The 21,677-nt window shown below is 40.8% G+C and overlaps 1 protein-coding gene across 1 annotated transcript; it reads left to right on the forward strand.

Moving 5' to 3' along the window:
- Positions 1-1,599: 1,599 nt before the first annotated feature.
- SPDYA (speedy/RINGO cell cycle regulator family member A) lies at positions 1,600-21,672 on the forward strand. The gene is made up of 7 exons (XM_019483080.2): positions 1,600-1,723; positions 4,248-4,497; positions 5,958-6,016; positions 6,306-6,391; positions 13,569-13,740; positions 16,421-16,721; positions 21,481-21,672. Exons 2-7 carry the CDS (start codon positions 4,269-4,271, stop codon positions 21,567-21,569), a joined length of 936 nt encoding a protein of 311 aa, XP_019338625.2. The 5' UTR covers positions 1,600-1,723; positions 4,248-4,268; the 3' UTR covers positions 21,570-21,672.
- The last annotated feature ends 5 nt before the right edge of the window (positions 21,673-21,677 follow it).

Raw genomic sequence — 21,677 nt, forward strand, 5'->3', positions numbered from 1 at the left:
CTTATTCCTGCTGGAGGTGTTCCACTTTGTATAAATAGCTGAATATTCACTGGAGCTGGGATTTGAACCTTGGTTTCCCACAGTCCAGATGAATGTCCCCTCTCTCTTGAACTCTTGTCTATATTAGATCTTGCTTGTTTTTCATGAAACATTTCAAACAACTTTGGGCTCATTGCAATATGGTATATAGGATTTTTTTTTAACTCATGGAATGGGAACCAAGAGGGATTTGTGATACCTTTTATTGGAGAGAGAGGTTAGACAGGTTTCTGGGCACAAACTGCCCCCCCTCACGCCTCAGTGGAGTAGGAAAATAATTTCCCTCTCAAGCTCTATGTTCTTGGGATTTCCTTCTCAATCCATGGGACTTTCTGCTTTCTATCTTTTCTGTAGCTTCTTTCTTCTAACCCTCCTTGCCTCAGATTCCCACTCCTGGGTCTCTCCCCTCCTCCTTTCTCTGTCCCTTCCTCTTCCCCTAGTAGTAAACTGTATATCTCACCTCACCTTTAGTGGTCTTTTCTCCACAATGGAATTGTGATGGTTTGTAGGGGATGGCTTGCGTAGGGATGATCCTGCCTGAGGCAGAGGATTGCATTAGATCAGTGCTTCTCAACCTTTTTTGTATCAGGACCCATTTGTAAACATCGATGGCCAGTCCCCACCCAGTGCCCCTCACTCCCAACCCACTGGCCTCTGCCCCCAGCCCCCCAGTGTGTGGGGCGGGAGGGGGTGTGGGGCAAGAGGTCCCCAAGCAGCCCCTTGCAGGTTGCAAAGAGGCCAGCCTGCAAGGGAAAAGCCACAGTTTCCCACGTATTTCTCCTTTAAAGGAGAATCCATTTTTTAAAGTTTGTTGATCCATTTTAAAAGTTGGTTCCCAACCCTTTCATATATCCTTGTGACCCACTGTTGGATCCTGCCTCTCAGGCTGGGAAACGCTGGACTAGATGACCCCTGGAGGTCCCTTCCAGCCCTGCCTCTCTGTGACTCTAACCCAGCCTCTCGCTGGTTGCCTTTCCCCTCCCTTCCCGTCTCCACACCCCAGCAGCCCTGGAGGTGCTGTGCCCTGCTGGAGACACAGAGGGCCGGGGAAGAGCAGTGTTTATAATAAGCAGAATTGGACTTGTTTAGGATTTTTTTTAAAGTCCCTTTAATTTTTTGAGAGTTGTGGGTTGATAAGTACCCCCACTCCCCTCTCTTTGACATGGGTTGGGCTGCTTTTTAAAAGCAGTGCTGCTTTTTTTTTTTCTCCCTCTTGCGAGACTTAGCAACACTGCTAGGGAGAGGCCCAGAGGGAGCGGCTGGAAGGGCCTGGTGCTCCGGGCTCAGCAGGGAGGGTGCAGGTGGGGTGCTGCTTCAGCACCGGTGAGAGGAAAGCTGGGTGCTGGTCCCTGACTCAGCCCAGAGCCCGCCTCATCTGCCTGTCCTGCCTAGCAATAGGGCACTCTCCTTTCTGATTGGGTGAGACTGGCCTCTCCCCTCCCCCACACCTCCCAGGACATGGCCTGAGGGGAATCAACCCATTTGATGCCTCAGGCTGGGGGGGAGGGAGGGAGGGAGTTCCTAGCACTCCGATTGGCTGAGGCTGCTCCCACCTCTGCCCTGGTTGGCTATAAAAGGGGTGGGGCCAGGGCACTGGGAGGCATTGGCCTGAGGCAGTGGTGGTGGCAGTCAGCAAATCTGCCTGTCAGCTCCTTCTCCTCCCCACCCAGGCACCCAGCCTGAGGTAGTCATTAACACTGAGACTGCGCTGCCCTTTGCCACTGCCCAGGCAGGGATGCCTCATGTGGCCCCTGCCTCCCAAAAAGCTGCCCACCCCCCGTTAGCATTCCTGTGGGCACGCCCCCCCACCCCCGCTGAGTAGTAACATCTTTAAGAAGCTGCTCCCCCCACCCCACAAACTCGGTTCAAGACTGACAACAGCCTTGGGCAGAGCATGGGACCGCCCCCACTCCTGCCACCCCACCATGGCTGGAGGTTGTCAGGACAGGAGGCCCTTCCAGAAGGGCAGGGGGTGTGTCTGTCTCCCCAGGGGAGCCCCCAGAGGGGCTGGGGTGGGAGAGAGAGGTCATACCCTCCTTGCTCTGCCCCCCTCCTCTTGCCCCAGACAGATCCTGCTGCTGGACTGGCATTGGCAGAGCTTTCCAGACCACAGGGGGTCTTGACATTTACGGCCCTTTGAGACGGGGACACTGGCACCGCTCCGAGAGGTTGTCTCAGGCTTTCTGCAGACTCCATGTGTCTCATTGCATCAGGAACAGTCGGGTCACAGGCTTATCTACTCACACACACACACACACACACACACACACACACACACACACACTTCTGATGCAATCGCACAGCGTGTCTCTTTCTAAGAGCCGGGCCCCCTGGGCATAGGCCTTACAGTGCCTAAACTTTATTTGGGGCCTATGGAAACTATTCCTCTAAGAAATCCCTCTTCTGTGTTGGGGTTCATTCAAAAGGTGCAGGATGATTCTTGCAGGGTAGATAATCTTTTTGACATTAGTCCCTGCTCAAAAGGATACTTCCCTCTCCTTGTGTTTTGGATCCAAACATGGCTTCCTCTGCAGCTCCACTCTTGAGTAACAGACCTTTCTTTGTTATACTGTGGTGATTACAACCCCTTCCCCTCCCTCCCTCCCAAACACCTTTCCTTTCACAGGAATTGCCCTCTCCCCTGACCAAGAAACTCTTCTCGAGATCCCTTTGGCATCTTTTCAATGCTGAAAATTATATGGTGCCATTTCTTATCTAAAAGCTTGATTTCTTTGGTTCTGGCTCTATAATTTATCTTATTTAATGGGGAGTTTCCTCTCTTCAGCTTATGTAGTTTATAACAAATGTTACAAAACCAGTTCAAGACCTCAGAGTTACTCTAGCATTATTTTGTGCTTGGATTTAATTATACCTATGCTAAAATTCCCAATAATTTAATCTGTGGGTTTTGTAAAGGCAAATTGTGAGTAGGAAGTTAAGAATTAAGATTCCTTTGATTACTGTTGACTTTAATGAAGGACTGTGAACTTGTCTAATGCAGTGTTTTCTGGAAATTCTGAATGAATAAAGAAAATAGATAAAGACTCTTTCTCTTTGAGAGTAAGCTTTATCTGAAGTCAGGTCCTGTCTACATAAAAAAAATGCACATAGCTATAAGACAGGGTCTTAGGCTCAGGTTATTTTGCCATTGCTTACTTCAAAAGGTATTAAGTGCTTGGATGAGCCTTGGATGAAATGATAGAAATTCAAAGTACTTTTGATAAAACACAGACTTAGATGTTTTACAAGGACCTGTGCCTTTTAGGAGGTAAAAATGTTTTTGTTTTCTTCTTATTATTAATGGAGAGAAGTAGTTAGCAGTGTTAGTCTGAAGTCAGGCAGATTGCAGGGCAGGGTGGCATCCTAATATCGGTTGCCTGCAGAAGCCTTTCTGAATAAATTAATCTTTAAGGTGCCACCCGGTGTTGCCTTCTGCCCTTAATGTAATGTTGAGGAGCAAGATGGCTCAAAAGAGTAATAGGTCATATAGAGTTTTGCCTTCAGGTTGTTAGTTTGGTTAAGTAACTTCCAACTGGAAAGCTTATTGGTCTGTGCAAGACAAATTACTGATCTCTGCCTGTATTCTGTTTGAGCAAAAAAACCCTTCACCACTGGCCCTGTATTTGCAGCCATAGCAGGAAAGCCAAGGGACTGAGTTGTCTTCTTCTACTTGCAAAAAGTGGTCTTCTCTGAAGGAAGCTCTGACAAATTTTAAGTATTTCTAACAACAGTGGAGATTTTGTTTATTATACTTTATCTGGCCTGGAACAATACTTGAAGAGGATTTTAAAAAAGGTTTCAATATCTGAAGTGCTTCTGATAATTGTATCTAATTTCTTCCATCAGCAAACTCTATTGACAAATCTATATACAACTTATTATATAGCAAGAATTCACAAATTATACATGGGTAACTTTATACTTTTGAATTTCCATGTTAAGTTAAATAGGACTACTCACATGACAGTGCTTTTGTAGCATGGAAAACTATCTTGGTACAATTCCCTATTTTGTATAAGAACTTGCATATAAGACATATCTGAAAATATCTGTAGCAAATAAAAGTTACAAAGACAGAGTTTGCAGTATAACTATGCATACACTTTCTAATTATATGTATGGTTTCTCATTATACCAATGTGAATATAGAAAAAAGATGCATGCTATATTATCTACAGAGTTAATATTTTACTTTTTTATTTTAACAGGGACCTACCTGATTATCCAAAATGAGACATAATCTAATTTGTCAGACACCTCCCACTGTCACTGTTTATATAAAATCGAGTGCATCCAGATCACATCAACAAAAAAAAACTATTTGTCTAAAACGTCCTATTTTTAAAGACAGTCAAGAAAGCCGTGAAAACAATGTGCATGGTAATAAATGTAAACGTCCAAAAGGTCCATGTCTAGTAATTCAGCGTCAGGAGATGACTGCTTTCTTTAAGCTGTTTGGTAAGCTAACAATTATATATTTTGAGTAAAATTGTGCAAATTGAGATTTCAGATATGCTATATAAGCAGCTATGGCTTTTTTTAAATGCAATAATAATTTGAGTGTCTTCTTGCGTATATACTAGCAAGCATATCTTGTTCTGAAGAAATTCTAAGGCCAGAGAACTCACACCACTAAATTGAAATGATGGAAAGATATTCCTCAATTAGTTTAAAAGCTTCCAGTTCTCTATTAGAACTTGCTGTTATACTTCAACGTTCAAATATGTACCTTTTAAATTAAAACAAAATACAAAAAGTGTTACAAAAATACTGAAAGATACATATTTGATTTAAAAAACAGAAGCAAATTACTTTTTCCTTCTGCTGTCATCATTCCCTTTCTCTCCTTATTCTTTCCTCTTTTATCACTATCAGGCCCTATAGCTTACCAACGATCTTTTTGTATATAAAGTATACATTTATATTGCATTACATTTCAAAATAGATTTGAAAGAGGCTGAATTTATCAACAATGGAAGAAAGTACATTATTGTGGAATGATCATTCAGGAAGGGAAACCAAATGAGGAGAAAACGTGCAAAATTGTTTAGGAGCTACTAGAGTTTTCATTTCTGTTGTATACATTTTTATAGTTTTTGTGCTCCAAATAAAGAGACAGAAAAATAGCAGGAGGCTCTTTTTGTTCCTAAAAATTCTGAGTACAGAAATCAATTAGAACAGAGAATTTACAGTACCCAAATATAGTCAGTCTTCATCATCATAGGATAATTATCGGGAGCTATATACTTAATTATGCAAATACTTTAATACTTACAGCCTAATAATGGCTTCCAGACAATCAAAATGCAAGAATTTCCTTGCCTGTGTGGTTAGTCAGAAATATAGGTGCTATGTTAATTTAAATTAAATACAACCACGTAGGTGCAGTAAATTAAATAAATGAAGGGGGGAGAATATCACACAATGGCATTCAGCCGCCCTGTAGTAACTAATGTTAACTATGAATGGACAGACAAGGTTCCTTGGGTGAATCTGATATCTTTTATTAGACCAACCCAAATAGTTGGAGAATAGTTATTAAGCAAGCTTTCAGGTTCAAAAACCCTTCGTCAGGCTAAGGAAGTTTCAGCAGTTGGTGTGTGCTCTTCCTATGTCCTTAGACCATCACAGCTACAACCTACGCCCCTGCAACTATGAATGGAGTTCTTTGTGTTTTCTGCCTTGCCCGTGTTATGATTTCTGTCCTATTATTGGGACTTTCTCCACTGCTAACCCCCTTCTCCTGTCATCATCTCCTTTCTTTTTCATTTTAATCAAATCAAGAAAATTTCCTTTATTAGGCTTGATTAAAAAAAAAAACCCTAAAAACTTTTCTATATGTGTCTGTAAAAAAAAATGCCTCCTTAGAAAAATAGTTAATTATATCAATTGAAATTCATGACTATCTTTTGTTGCAGATGATGATCTAATTCAAGACTTCTTATGGATGGATTGCTGCTGTAAAATTGCAGATAAGGTAAATTTGGTGCCTTGGTGTCATGGTTAACAGGCTACTTCTAGAACGAGTGTCTTACCCCTAATCACTTGATAATATAGCATGAACATAGACCATATTCTGCACTCTATAATGTACTCTCATTTTCTCCACTGAAGCTTCTGGACAGCATAATTTAGAAACTACTGGGTGGGGAGGAATGCACAAAATACAGCCTTGTATACAGCACCAATTAAAATATATTAAGCAATATTATACTGAAAACAAAGAATGTTAATATTCTAATTTTTTTTTTTACCTTTTCTAACAGTATCTTTTGGCAATGACCTTTGTTTATTTCAAGAGGGCTAACTTCAATATAAATGAGCACACCAGACTTAATTTCTTTGTTGCTCTGTAAGTATTCTTCAGATACCTGGTTGTGTTATTAATATTATGTATCTTTGTATTGGTTTATTCCTGTGCTTATGCAACTGATAATATTGATTTTCAAATTAAAATTCCTAATGTGGTTTCTAATGGGGGGTTCATATTGCAAACATTTTCTTTGCCCCCATTATAAATTCAGTACTCTTATTGGCAACCTTATTAAAGAAGCATTGAAAATAATATAGGAGAAGTTAATAGGAATGCCTACTATTAAAAACTGACTGACACTTCCATGATAAGATCCTGTTTTCGGTTGCTTGTAAATTTGCCAAATGTTTAATATTTGGACTGTTGGTAGTAGCCATGTTGGTCTAAGGACATAGGCAGGCCAGGTTCCATGGGTAGATGTGACATTTTTTATTAGACCAATTAAATAGATGGAAAAAAGTTCTTTGCAAGCTTTCGGGCACAAAAGCTTGTGTTAAGCTTGCAAATAATTTTTTCTATTTAATTGGTCTAATAAAAGATGTCACATCTACCCAAAGAACCTTGCCTGCCTAATATTTGGGCCCTATTCGATTCAGATTTGGATTCGGCCCAAATCAGGGACAGTGATTCAATTAGTTGATTTCGATCACTGTCCCTTATTCAATTCAGGCAAATCCAAATCTGAAGTTTCAATGCTGATTCAGAGAGCCAGTGATTCGGACATAGAGACAGCTTTAAATGTTTTTTCTACATACCTTGAGGTAGCAGCGTGGCTTGTGAATGCTGTGATGGTGGGGGGTTGGAGTATTCCACAGGAGCATGGTGGGGCTCTCCACATGCTCGGTGGTGAACTGAAACTACTTCCGGTCCACTTCCAGGTCCACTGAAGAGCTTGTGGGGGAGGCCCTCTGACTCAGCAGTTGGCCATGGGGGGACCCTGGGTGCCCCCCCAGACCCAGGAGGCACCAGTCACCAAGCCAAGGGGTGTGCAGGGGGGCCCCATTGTGCACTCTCCGGCAGACCCGGAAGTGGACCAGAAGTGCTTCTGGTCCTCTTCCGAGTCTGCTACCGAGCACGCGGAACTCCCTGCACTTCAGTGGGACGCTCCATCTGCCCCAGCATCACAGCATTCATGAACCGCCTGGTACCTAAAGGTTATGTAGAAAAAACATTTAAAGTTGTGTCTATGTCCGAATCGCCAAATCTTTCCAAATCTCTCCAAATTGATTTGGAGGGTTCCAATTCGATTCAGAGAGATTAAAGGGTCTCTTGATTCAATTTGGATTCAGAGCTTTGACCACCAAATTGAGTCAAATCTCCGCCGAATTGAATCAGGGACCGAAGCTTCGCACAGCCCTAGTAGTTGTGTATATCAGGCAGAATTTGTTTGAAACTTTTCCACAACTGTGGTTTATCATTTCTGAGAATGAAGTTCAGGAAAGATGCATTGTTTCCCCATACTAAAACAATTCTTGACATGTTTTCTTTGGATGGTGCTAATGCCTTTATATGTTGGAGCATGGACATGGTATTTGGCAGATGAATGTGTGAAAGGTGTGTATTCTTGCTACCCTCCTCAAATCTGCCATAATTTGGCCAAGTTATAAATCTCTGAAAAAATGCAGTTTGCATATGTAAAGAAGAGAGTATGTAGATTTTAGCAGCTGAAATCTCCATTGATTCCATGCTTACTCGGCATGCTTAGCCCTCTCACGATTTCCAACTGTAACTGGATTGCATATGCACATTTTCCACAGAAAGACTCCCTCCCTTCGTAGCTCTTACATGTGACGGATCTGCATGTATACGATGCCCACAAAGCAAATGAGCATGTTATGTCCTCTGATAACTCCCATGTGTGACTGAACCGTGTATGAGCCATCCCTACAGTGACTCTATATGTTCCATGCCCATGCTAGTGAAACTCAGAAGGACTTTCCCTGTAATGACTATTCCTGGTGCTCATGGGTTGCACCAGAACTGGAAACAGGGAGAACTCCTTTGTGCTCTGTGCTCTGACAGGAAGATGAGAGGGTGGGAGGTGGGGAGGGGAGAGGTGGGAGGAGAACTAGGTCTGCCTGAGCAAAAAGACCAGAACAAATTACAGAGAGGTTAAGGGAGACATTGAGGTGGAATGAGGAGCCCAGGGAAGAAATTTAGACTTGCACAGTGGAGTGGGAGCATAAGAGAGATTTTTGGAATATGGGTACAAGTCTATGCCAATTAGAGCACAGCCTCCTCTACACAATGAAAGAAAACTTAAGATTCCTGAATCTTACCATCCCTTTGCTGTCAGCAAATAGGCTTATAACACACTAGCAAAGCATACCTCTCATCCCTCTTAACACTAGTCTACACAGAGCATGGCAATGCACTATTGCTATCAGTTACCCAGGGTCTGATTCAAAAGGTATTTATGCACTTAAGTTGCATTTTAGTAAGATTTTGTTTTTTACAATCCAAGCAATTCATTATTGACCCATGTAAATAGTTATGCACTTGTGATTCAGACATGCATATGCAGAGCTATGCTTTCTAGGTGTTAAACTAGCTAATGCATAGCTATGTTCCAGCACACTTAGCTACAGAGCATGCTTGTACCATTTACTATTCTGATTCAGACGCATGTAAATATGCATAAGATAAACATGTCATTTTGGAGTTGCCTTAACTACATTAGTGCATGGTTGACCAGTTTTTCTAGGCAGAATCTGAAAGCATCTATCAAGCCAACCCGTACGTTATTCCTATTGACTACAATTTTCTTCACAATCTCATTGATTCCTTTGACCTCAGCCTTTCAATTGCTCTATATATGACATCTGTAGCATTTTTATAGAATAAACATATTAGGGTTGGGAGGAAACTCAGGTCATCTAGTCCAACCCTCTGCTCAAAGCAGGACCCAACCCCAACTATTTTGTATTGCTCCTGCTAGTTTAGTTGTGTGTCATGGTAGTCTCAGGTTTGATTCTCTGAGCGTGGTATAGATAGAGTTTTTTCTGAAGGTAAATTGAGCTTGGTAAACTACAGGAGGTATTTTTTGTAGGATTCACGACTCAACAAAAGGATGTATTTAGCTAAAATCTTTGGCCAATTTTTTTCTACCTTACACAGTAGAAATTTTAATGTGTGAAGTAAGGTACTTTCTTGCCCCTGTGCTCTGTGTTCGATGGCCTTTTTCAGAGTATTTGCACAATTACATTAGTCACTAACAGTGCACTAATTAACCAGTGTCCAATGAAAATGTGGAGAAGTGGAACTGATCCTCAGATTCTGTTCAAAGGTAAACCATTATCTTTCACAGTAATAATGCTGTGGAATTGGTTTGCCCAGCATTGTTGCACATATGCCCAAAGCTAGCAGTGTGTGGGAATCATCTGAAAATGTGTTCTTCAAGGTTGCATTTTGAGAGAGACTGAGCAGATCAGAGAAATTTGGGGTATTAGTGAAACAAAAAAGGATAGAGAGAATTTCAGTAGCTACTGAGTAATGCAATGAAAATGTGTCCCACTTCTCAATCATTTACACTGCAGTTTGAAAATATGAATTTCTATATATCTAATACATAAGGGAATATGACCTCCTATCCCTTTTACATGTTAAACTAGGATGAGAGAGTCTCTAAAGGGTGTGCAGCATGATAACAAGGGCTAAATACATGACAGTCCTGCAAAATGAGTAAAATGCAACCACAGAAGAGCTATTAAAATGCTTTCAACAATCCTCAGTCGGAAAAAGGAGAGAGCTGAGTGTTGAGATTGCCTTGCTTTAAGTGCTGGTGGCATGTAAACTGTTGAGAAAATGAGAGAATTTAGGCTTATGCCCACTTCAGTGATGAGTAAATGTATGTGCCTGTGCCTATATAGGGGCTTATATCACTGAATCCCAACCTATGAACAACACTCGTCTGAGCTACAGGGTCTGTATAAATGTTGCCTAATTCCATGAGGACAGGGACCCAGACAAGCACACCTCTTCCATACTCCTATTGGCTATATTATGCATCCTCTTGAACAGCATGCTGGCTGCTGTGAATCTCAACCAAAATATGCTCAAGGGTCACCATTCAAAGTTTAGAATCACAGGGACCTCAAGAGTCATCTAGTTCAACCCGTTACACAATGCAGGATATGCTATTCCTATACTTCTTGAAAACTTTGAAAGAAAGATGCCACAACTTCTCTTGGCAGCTTGCTCCACTGTCCTCTTGTTCTGACAGTAAGGAAGGGTGTATTTATTTATTTAGAGATTTAGGCTAAATCCTCTTTGCTACAGTTCAAGTCCATCGTTTCACGTCCTGCCTTCTGTGGCAAGAGACAATTTATGTTCCCTCTTCTTCTAAGTAGCTTTTCAAACATTGGTTCCCCTTAATCTCCTTTTTACCAAATTAAACGTTCTTAGTTCTCTCACTCTTTCCTTGTAGGACCGGCATTTATCCCTTTATTGTCTTTTTGATTAACTCTGGATCCTCTCCAGTTTTTTCACATTATTTTTAAGTTACAGAACCCAGAACTGCACACACTACTCTAGCTAAGGTCTAATCAGCACTGAGTAGAGTGATATTATCATCTCCTATATCTTATGTCTCCTGCAGCCCCAAACTGAGTTTGCTTTTTTTAGCTGACCACATCACATTGCTGGCTTATGGTGAGTCTGTGATCCACCAGCAATTCCAGATCCTTCTCAGCAATGTGACTGCCTTACCAATCATCTTCCACTCTGTATTTATGCATTTGATTTTTCTTTCCCAGGTGTAGAATCTTTCACTTATCTTTGTTGACTTTCACTCTGTTGTCTAGTGGCCAGTTCTCCAGTTTATCAAGATCCTTTTGATTTCTGATTGCATCCTTCAGAGTGTTTGCAATCCCTCACCTATCCAGAGAATACATATGGAGACCTGGGATGCATAACTTCCTTTTTTAGTTCCACCTAGGTGCACACAAATATAAATTTTAGGCACAAAAATACAAAATGCAGCAATGACAAAAAGCCTTAGTGAATTATGTCCCTTTCGAGCTCAAGCAGCACAATTCTGTGGGGTGGACCTAAGCCAGCTGATGAACCATATGGGTACCAATGTGATATCACGATGGAATTTATATTTTCAGTTTGCTTTTTTAAAAACCTAGGAACTTATATACACAAATTTACCTTAAATAACAATATTAGGGTTTCAAATTCAAACAGAGATCCATAAACGTTAGAATTAATATTGCCTTTGGAGCCTTAGATTGGCCACCTATGTTGCGCAAGTACTGATCCAGTCTCTAAATATGCAATCCCATGCTATTTTTCCCCAGGATCTTTACCTAATTTGTTGCACCAGATGTGCATGTTCTGGGGACAAACCAATGTAGAAGAGACTATAGCACACCTGCCTTTTTGTTGCAAGAGGTAGGTGTATAGTGAGTGAAGCAAGGGATTTCAGGAAGAGAAGAAAAGTTTTAATATTTAACAGTTGATTGCTGTTCTGAAAAGATGAATTTTATTGCTGCTTCTGTCAGGTTTTCTGTATGATATTCATGAATTGTCCCTGGAGATCACGGAGACTGCTTTGGAGAAGGACAGAGCACTCATAAGTGCAGAGGAAGTCAATGGATACTGTACTTAAATGTACAAAGTGCTATATAATACTAACTACTCTGAAAAATAAGTTCCTAGGTATCTCAGATTGGGTATACAAAAGTAGTTGGTACTTTTTACCTTAATCTTTCTATGCCTTGATCTTTCTTTTTACCTTAATCTTTCTATGCCTTCATCATGCCTTCAACTGACACAGGCTTTATGAACTTCATATTTGTGAAGCATTTGGATGAGCAGTAAGAAGCTCCATGGAAAAAACCCGTAAGGAAATTTAAAATTCTGTCTTCAAAGCAGAATTGAAATACTTTGCAGTAAATAAGAGAAGATCAATCACTGATCAATGAGAAGAAAATGAAGATAAACAGTGATGAGCCACTCTAGCTCTGAGAGGCAGGAATTCTCTGGAAAAATAATTTGTGCTCATAGAACAAACACTATAACATAACATATGCATACAAGGGGAGTGAATTATGGCTCTCAGTTAACCTTAATTCAGGCATTTTGTAACTTTTAAGTATTAGACTTTGTGATATTAATAATGCCTTTCATGTAGTTTGTGTGTACAAATTACTAAAACTACTTGCAAATAAGCTTATATCCAATTTGTTATGAATTTACTATTGAATGCATCTTAAATTCTGTGGCTGCTGGTTGTAACTGTGTTGGTCTAAGGACATAGGCAAACAAGGTTCTTTGGGTAAATGTGATATCTTTTATTAGACCAACTAAATAGGTGGAAAAATTGTTTTTTGCAAGCTTTCAGCCACAAACACCCTTCTTCGGGCATAGGGAGAGTCTGCTGGTGTTACGTGTTCTCCATGGTAGAAGCCAACATGCAAAATGCAGGTCTGTGAAAATGCAAATGTGTGTCAGTGAGGATCAGAGGGAATAGGAAACAATAGGTGTGAGATGGGTACTTGTGGGAGTAGAAGAGGGGAGTGTTGACTTGGTAACAGAATGTAGCTAGTTAAATGTAGAGGTTACCTGTGGTTATCGGATGGCTGTCAAGTTACAATGTGCCATAAATCCAATGTCTATATTTAGTCCATGATTTTTAGTGTCATTGCACCTTGTGTTGCTACTTGTCCCCAGGGAACGCCTGTGCCATGAGTGCTCTGGCAGGCGGCAGGCTACCCCAGGTGGGGTAGGGGAGCCTGGGGTCAGCACCGTGCTGGCCCCAGCAGCCTTACTTGGGGTCCTGAGGTCCTCCTGGGGCTACAGCAGTGGGAATCCAGTCGCTCGGAGCCCGGTCAGCATCTGGAGCAAGGCTCCAGTCAGCCTCAGCTCCGGTTTTGAGCTGTGTGCACTGCTACCATGTGTACCGCCCTCCTTTTTTTCGGCATGGGCTTTTTTGACCCTAGGATTACCTGCAGACAGATCTGCAGCACCACTTACCACACATCTGTGCTCATCTGGACAGAGATCCAGAGATCTCTGCCTCAGAGATCGAAAAGACAATTTCAAAAATCAAAACTAGGTAATTCATCCTAGCAGAAAGGTAATTTTGGTAGAAAATGTCCACAAATTAATGGAAGCAAGGAAATGTGTGACAGGTTTAAAGGTACATATCTGAAGTCATACAAATACGATGACTGAAATTTCAAGATTCTTAATATTCATATTTGTGTAGGTATCTGGCTAATACTGTTGAGGAAGATGATGAAGAGTCTAAGTACGAAATTTTTCCGTGGGCTTTGGGAAAAACTTGGAGAAAGCTCTTTCCTGATTTCTTGAAGTTAAGAGACCAACTCTGGAGTAGAATTGACTACAGGGCTATTGTAAGCAGACGTTGCTGCGAAGAGGTAAAGAGGCTTTCAGTATACTAGATTTGGGGACTGACAATTTCTATCAAATGGAAATTTAGTCCTATATTGTATTATATAGATATGTGTGTGTGTGTGCATGTGTATTTCTATGAAAGAAAAATACAGTTTCCATGACAGGAAAAATATATATTATTGTATGTATATAATATTTTCTGCCATAGAAATTTCTTGATGACCATCAAAAAAGGGATACATGCAGTTGAAATGTAAGGATTTGTCTATTCTGTTCTAAATTTACCAGAATTTTCTTTTGCATTTAGTATGTTTTCTTATGGACATTGTTTTTAAGCAAAAATCCTGAAATCTTCTTTCAAGTCTATATCCAAACTTTAAAAAAAAATTGTTCAGTTAGCCCACCTTGCAACTGGGGTGTTTTTACATTGTGCTACTACTCCCAAACTTGTTTCACAAGTTTCTGCTGAACGCGGTCTTTAATTGACCATTTTACATCTCTGTTTAGAAATGTTTTGTTTTTGCAATTACTTAGAAAAATCATCAACTCCTATATAGGTATAGATTGTAGCTGTGTTAGTCTAAGGACACAGGCAGACAAGTTTTTTGGGTAAACGTGGTATCTTTTATTAGACCAACTCAAATACAGTAAAATCCCTGTTTTCTGGCATTCTACTAGCCAGAATACTCTATTAATTGGCACCACGCCGCTGTGTCGCCACCATCCACTACTCCGCACTGCCACTGCCCCGTGCAACCATCCTGTGCTGCTGCCACGCCATCCACCACCCCACACCACCGCCATGTGCAAGTCTCATGCAATCTTCCCGTGCCAGTGCCATCCACCACTCCATGTCACTGTGTGCAAGCCCTCTGCTCTGGCTCTGGTATTTTTAGATGACTGGCATTTTTACAATACCGGCATCCGGCATTCCCCACTCATGCCGGATAATGGACATTTTACTGTAGTTGGAAAAATTCTTAACTAGAATTTTTCCAACTATTTGAGTTGGTTTAATAAAAAATATCAGATTTACCCAAAGAACCGTGTCTACCTCAAGTCCTATATAAAACTTTTAGATTGAGTGAAATCCCAGTGAAGTCAATAGCAAAAAATTCCATGGATCCATAAGACTAAAATTCTGCCTTTTATTTAAATATGCCTTTTTGTTTTTTACTTTGAGTAAAAGTGTTAACTTAACAACCTCTCCCCCAGTTGCTTTTGCATTATTTCATCCCATTTTTTAAAACCTGAGTTTAACTATAAAGGGAAAAATATCCCATGTCCTCATTCTTTTATATCATATTTACTCAAATCCAAGATGAGTTTTTCCCCCCATTCAGCATGAGGGGAAAAGCCACTTGTCTTGGAATCTAATACAAGGCAAAGGAGCGGAGCTGGTATTTGCTTTGGCATCAACTCTGGCCGAGATAGGATCGGAGGCACAGCAGTTGACACCCACACTTCCGCCCAGTGCTCAGTTATTGCTCTGGCCCTTTCTGACCTGGGCACGGAGCACAGGATAGCTCCAGCCCCAGCTCAGAAATGCAGCAGCAGCTGTAGTGGTGGCAGCAGCCTCAGCATCTTGGGGTTACTGACAGTAAGTGCTTTGGGGGCAGATAGCAGGGGGGGCAGGCAGCAGGGGATGCAGGCATGGGGGAGGCAGCAGGGGCCACAGTCACTGTGGAAACGTATAGGGGAGGCAGGTGCATGCACCATAGAGGGCAGGGGTAGGTGGCAAAGGAGACAAGTGCAGGGAGGACAAGGGGTAGGGGTATAGGGGCAAAGGGTGCAGTCAAGCTGCCTGCCCCTCCACTGCTGCTTTCTCTGCTGTAGTAGTGGGGGGCGGGGGGATGAATTGAAGAAGACACTCCAATAATTATATTCTGTACATGAAAATTATAACAAACGTATACATTTCCATGTATAGAATCAAATTATTAGGGGTTGTATTAAATTCAAAGTTATCTTGGATTTAAGTAAATATAGTATTTAGATTTATTCCAACTGCTTGTAATGGCTTGTACTTGGCCTTGGGGTTTGGAACTTTAATGACTGTAAAAGGCATATATTGTTTGAATTTGGAACAGAAGAGGTTCTCTTTTATTTTCATAAAATAACAAACCATGAAACTGCATGATTGTACCCTGCCTCCAAGAGAACTGGTATCAGATTTAAGACTGGGGAAATGTAGTAATATCCCTCAGGCAGTTTCTTTGCTGGGAGGCTTTATATTGAAACTTTGACATCATCTATTTTTGGAAAGCATGATATAATTCACAACGGGTTTTATACTAAGTGAAACAGCACAAGACTTTGCCAAACTCTAAAGTCAGGGGAATTAAAAAAAAATCATTTAGGAGTTCAGGCAAGAAAAAAGCACTTGCAGCTTCTATAACATGCTAACTGAATGAAATTTATTTCTGAAAAGAGAGGTATTGTGTGTTATGGAACCTGGTATTATGGAAGCGGAGTGGATTCCCCTCCCCACTAATTACATCAGTTAGCAATGAAATGGTCATATTGTGTCACCAAATTTTTGCAAAAACTCATTCTTTGAACTGCATTGATCAGTTTAATACCAAGGTACCATCTTCCAAGATAAACAAATGCTTTTGAATACTAATAGGTTTGTTTTGGTTTCAAGGTTTGCTTGTTATTTTTCCTGATTCTGGTTCCATACAGAATTTATTTCTAACATAGGTGATGGCTATTGCTCCAACACATTATATATGGCAGCGAGAACGTTCCATGCATCACAGCGGAGCTGTGAGAAATTACAGCAGAGATGAAGTACAAATGCCACGAGGACCTAGTGCTACACCCATAGATTGTTCACTTTGTGGTAAGAAAGGAAGATTTGTAGGACTAGGATTATCATCCTCATCCTCTTCCTCTACTGGCACTTTAGAGATGATGGAGCTATATCCATCTCAGGAACTGAAGGACACTTTCCCAGTTGAAAAAATGCTGATTGATCCTCCTACTTCCTCCAATTTCCAAGGTAGGGTTCACTACTGTAACTTTCATTTAGTTGGCTTACATGCATGTGTATTATAGTAGACTGCAAGTTACCTGTCTAGCAGATCTATTACATTTATCAGTATTTTTAAAACATCCAGCTCTTACAGGACTGAAACTACTGGTTTCTGGTAACAGAGTTAAGTTCATGTGTTAACAGGTGGGATCTCTCACTGACATGTTAGTGTCAGCAGTAGCTTCTATGGTAAATACAATTTTAAGTGCAAAACTGTACTAGTATAGCTTCTTGTAGTAATGAGCAATTTTCTTATACCACTACCAAGTACAGGTTTGCTGTTATTACTTTGTCCACACAAAGAGTGCTTGCTATATAAAATGCCTGTACTTCTGCACTGGTAAAACATTCCATGTGAAGTTATAGTGTTTTGTACAAACTAGGACTACATTTTTTCTGCTTTCCTCTTAATTGGTTTGTTGCAGTCTTAGAGAAAGAAACAAATCACTTCATATCCCTGTTCCCATGTAAGTTTTTCAATGTGTGAATATAACGTGTATGAAAGGAGAGACTATCGCTTGAGGCGCTTAGTCTATAGAACTGGTATCATGGAGGCACTAACAATAAAAGCTCCATCCTGTCAATATGTCTTAATTTTGATCAGAAGGAATATTAGCAAAGGGGTGGAATGTCTCTAGTACTAAGAGCACAGTGTGATCTTCATGCTTATCAAATCTTTGGTCTCTGTTAAAACTCAGATTGAATGTTTGGGGGCTAGAGGGATCCTGACAGAAGCTGCCAACAAGTGCACTTTGATAACATGTTGCAAAAATGTAGAAAATCCCTTTCCTTGACCTTAAGAGGCTTAGAAACATTGCATAATCAATGATACTTTCATTCATATCCTCGCTGTTTGCTCCCCTTAGGCTGGAAACAGATGTTGATTTTGTGCCACCATAAAAATGTTTATGGTGGCACATAGGCCAAGCAAACAGATGTCCACACTCTTTGTGCCACAAATGCCCAATACTTGTGGCCACAGCATAAGTGGTATAAATTTGTGCCACTATTTTGCAGCAGACATCTATTTGCTTTATGGTGGGAGAGTCCAGGCAGCTTCAGGGGCCGCATCCTGTGTGGTCTAGGAATTCCCATTCACAAGATACAGGATCAGGCCTCTAAAGCCCCAGGAGCGATTGCTCAGGTTCCCCCATCTGCAGAGCAGCACGTCTGGGGAATTTGACTTGGGGTATGTCTCTGCAAACAGGGAAACCCAGTGTTCCCCCATTTGCAGAGACATGTCTGAGCATTCCTGCAAGACAACAGGAGATGTCCGTTTCACCTAACAAAACACCCCAGCTGTCCTTGGCAACATCTTTTTATAGCCTTCATAAAATACATTTCAGTGGGTGTATCTACACAAGACATTTACTACGAAGCTGCCTAATTAGCTGCACAGTAAATGTGTCAGTGTCTACATGTGAATACAAGTACCAGACTGCTCTGAAGTTTTTTCATGCACAGTAGCACACATGTAGATGCCGCCCAACTGGCTAGGGCACAAGGGTGCCTCATTGAGGGGGCTGCCTGCCAGCTAGCCCCACAATGAAGCACCCTCATGCCCCAGCCAGCCTCTCTACAGTGCACTGAGTCTGGTCAGAGCAGCCCTAGACTGCTGTCAGTGAGGGCTGCTCTAACCAAGCTCAATGTGCAGCACACGAATACACTCTGGAGCAACATACTCCAGTTTTTGCTCCTGGGCACTCATTCAAATGACTTTGTGTGCATTAATTACACGTGTAGATGTGCCTAGTGTAATTGAGATGGGAGATGTACCCATTGTAGTTGGTTGGGAGCTATCACTCGTATAATCTGGTATCCGAAAGGGCTAATTAAACTCTTTCTGATTGATTAGAGGTCTAGGAACTGTAATTTATGAAGGACAGTTGGAAGAACTAGGATTATTTAGTCTGGAGAAGCAAAGGCCGTGGGGGGTTTGATTAAGTCTTCAAAGATCTGAAGGGTGGTTATAAAGAGGAAACTATACTCTGACAGCAAGAGACAAGACAAAAAGTAATGGTCTTACATTTCAGCAAGGAAATTTAGGTTGAATATTAAGATTTTTTTTTATTATGCATTGGAACAGATTACCTAAGGATGGAGTTGCCACAACATCTCTTAGAAGTTTTTAATAGCAGTTTATCCGAACTGGCTCGGATGATTGAGTCAGGGATTATCCTGCCATGAACAGGCTGTTGAATTAAATGACCTCTGGAGGTCCTTCAAACCCTATTTCTTCTAAGACTTCCTGTTCGTTAGAAGCAACAGTAGTGAAACTAAGGGCTTTGGCACAGGTTACCTGTGTAATGTCAGAAATCTGTGAAATGTTGTGATGTCATAAAATACGGCATTCAGGTTGTAGCTGTATTGGTCTAGAGGCAAAAGGAATCAGAAGTTGTGGTAGAGGTGATATCTTTTATTAGACCAACTAGATTTTTGCAATGTATCTTGGAGAAACTAGCATGCAGCCTGTGGCTTCCCTCCCTCTACAGTCAGCAGGAGCCTAGCCAGGGTAGAGGATAGGAGGGGAGAAATCCTGAAAAACTGTTTGAAGTGAGGTAAGGGGGAATAAAGAGAAAGGAGTGAAAAAAAATTAAAGAACTAAAATCTTGCAAGTGTCTCAGTGAACTGGGATTAAGTGACAGGGACAATTGGGTTAGGGGTAGAAAGGCTGGCTGGGGTGGGAGAAATGTTCTGGTCTGGGGGAGGAAAAGAATAGCCAGGGCACAAGGCTGAGAACCAATACGCTTGCTGCCTGGCACAGAGCACATACCAGGGCAGAGTTGAGAAACAGGGGGCTTATGGAACCAGGGGTACTGAGAAGGCACAATGAAGCTTCCCCCACCATGTGGTCTCCAGTTAATTGAGGCCCTGGGGCTCCCTGCAAAGTATGGAAGTGGGGGAGAGGGGCAGAGAGACCCCCTAGAAATTTGGTGGGTGGGAAAAGGTAGTGGCTGGGATCTGTGCATCCTGGGATGCCAGAGGAATGAGAGAAATTCCCCAGAGTATTTGTACACTACCCTAAAATGTCCTGGGCAAATGAATCAAAGATAAACCTCAGCTGTAGTGAGGTTTGAAACATTTTAGAGGGTAATTATGGCACTTTAAAACCCCTCAACTAATGAATGCTCTCATTTTAAATGCCTGTATGATATTTTTAAGGTAAGCTGTGCCAAAGCCCTAACTCGTGTTTATCCTGTAAGTTCTAAGGTTAAGGTTGTGAGCAACACAAGTTCAACTTTCTTTTAAACAGTCCAGCCTACAGTCATACATATTGGAATATGTATTTATTTTTCATTAGATCAACTTTTGGGGTGTTGTGTTTTATAAAATCATGAATAGCTTTTATTGTATGTTGGAGGTCCTATAGGGCTGAGGTCTTGTAAAATGAACACAATACTTAAAATGAGAGTGATAACACATTTGTCAAAACTTAAAGACATCTGTTAATCCATTGATTAGGAGACCTCCATCATATAAAGTTGTAATTAGAAAATCAGAATATTCATTAGAAGGATACACTTTTGGTAGATTTGTATTATAATGATATATAATGCCTCAGTCCTGCAAAGACTTAGATGTGGGGTTAAACACTGGGGAACACTTACACTATAAAATGTTACGTACAAATCTTTGTAAAACGGGCTTATTTTTCTAATTTTATTTAAATAAAGTTTCTCTCTAAAATATCCACTTTTTCACTAGTACAAGTAAAACTGAATTGCTTGGTAGCTATAGCAATTCTTGTTTTGCTCAGTTAAAATTTGCAGCTCTAGAGGACTTTTCAAACTTCAGAAATGTTTCAGTTGTGGGATATTTATAATGGGTAGAGAATCACTCTGATGAAGCAGTAGAACATTTCACAGATTAATCTTGCTATTACCATCCTTTTACCCTTCTAAAAAGCCTTTTAAATCTCAAATTCTAGATCACACTTTTTTTAACCCACTGGTGTTACATGTAAGAGCTAAGAGTACTATTAACTGAAAAGAGATTGGGGGGGGGGAAATTATTTTATTTACTTCAGAGACCTGAGGGAAGGGTACTGTGTTACCTAAAAGCTTGTCTATGTCCTTGCCAATGATACCATTGGACAGTTTGTCCAGTAAAAGGTATCACCCACAAAAACCACTGCCTCTGTTTACTTCATGCATTTGATGTATGAAACAGCAGGTCACTGTTTCTCCTGGATAATCAGTTCTTTTGGGTTTTTTGAGTGTTCTCAACATGGCTTCAGAGAAAAAAACATTTTTAAAACAGAATAATGAATATACCCATAAGTTACAGAAGACTCCTATCACAGAAGCACAGAAAAGGACTAGGATGTAAACTTACATATTTTGACTTGTTAGTTTTGTTCTTTAGATAAAGTACCAAGCTTTCTTTTTTGTAACAGCTACTAAAAAATGTTAGACTAGTGTTATACTAGCAGCTAAGCAATTTTCAGTCTTCTAAAAGTGAACCTTGTCAACAACTAGTCTTTTACCTGGTCGTTTACCTCATGTACACAGTGCCTTGGGTAGATACCGGGTAAAATTTCTGTGAACTGAAGTTTCTCTTGACTTCATGTGCATATTTTATTTCTAAAGCAACTAACTATGATTGACAAGTACATACTGATATAAACAGAAGTTACATTCATATATCAAAGAGCAGAATTTGCTCCATTAGATCTTTATCCTATATAAACAAAGTTTTGTTTTGGCTTTTTTAAAACTCCCGGTAGACTGTATAAGCCTATCCACCAGGGGCAGAAAAGGTGGCTGCATGAACCAAGACAAATCCATGGACTGGTTTACAGGAAATGAAGAATGAAATGCATCTGACAAGACTGATCACTGACACGGCACAGAATCTTCTAAACTTCATGATAAAATGTTTGTTTTCTTTGTTGCATAGCTATAGTATAGCTGATTATTTCAT

This window comes from Alligator mississippiensis, chromosome 1 (genome assembly GCF_030867095.1).
Source record: "Alligator mississippiensis isolate rAllMis1 chromosome 1, rAllMis1, whole genome shotgun sequence".
In the NCBI taxonomy this organism is placed as follows: domain Eukaryota; kingdom Metazoa; phylum Chordata; order Crocodylia; family Alligatoridae; genus Alligator; species Alligator mississippiensis.

Bases quoted from the DNA above. Each gene is read 5' to 3' on its own strand.
- SPDYA (XM_019483080.2), top strand. From the start codon at position 4,269: ATGAGACATAATCTAATTTGTCAGACACCTCCCACTGTCACTGTTTAT. The intron at 6,017-6,305 runs GTAAATTTGGTG...CTTTTCTAACAG, and splicing joins GCTGTAAAATTGCAGATAAG to TATCTTTTGGCAATGACCTT. The intron at 6,392-13,568 runs GTAAGTATTCTT...ATATTTGTGTAG, and splicing joins CTTAATTTCTTTGTTGCTCT to GTATCTGGCTAATACTGTTG.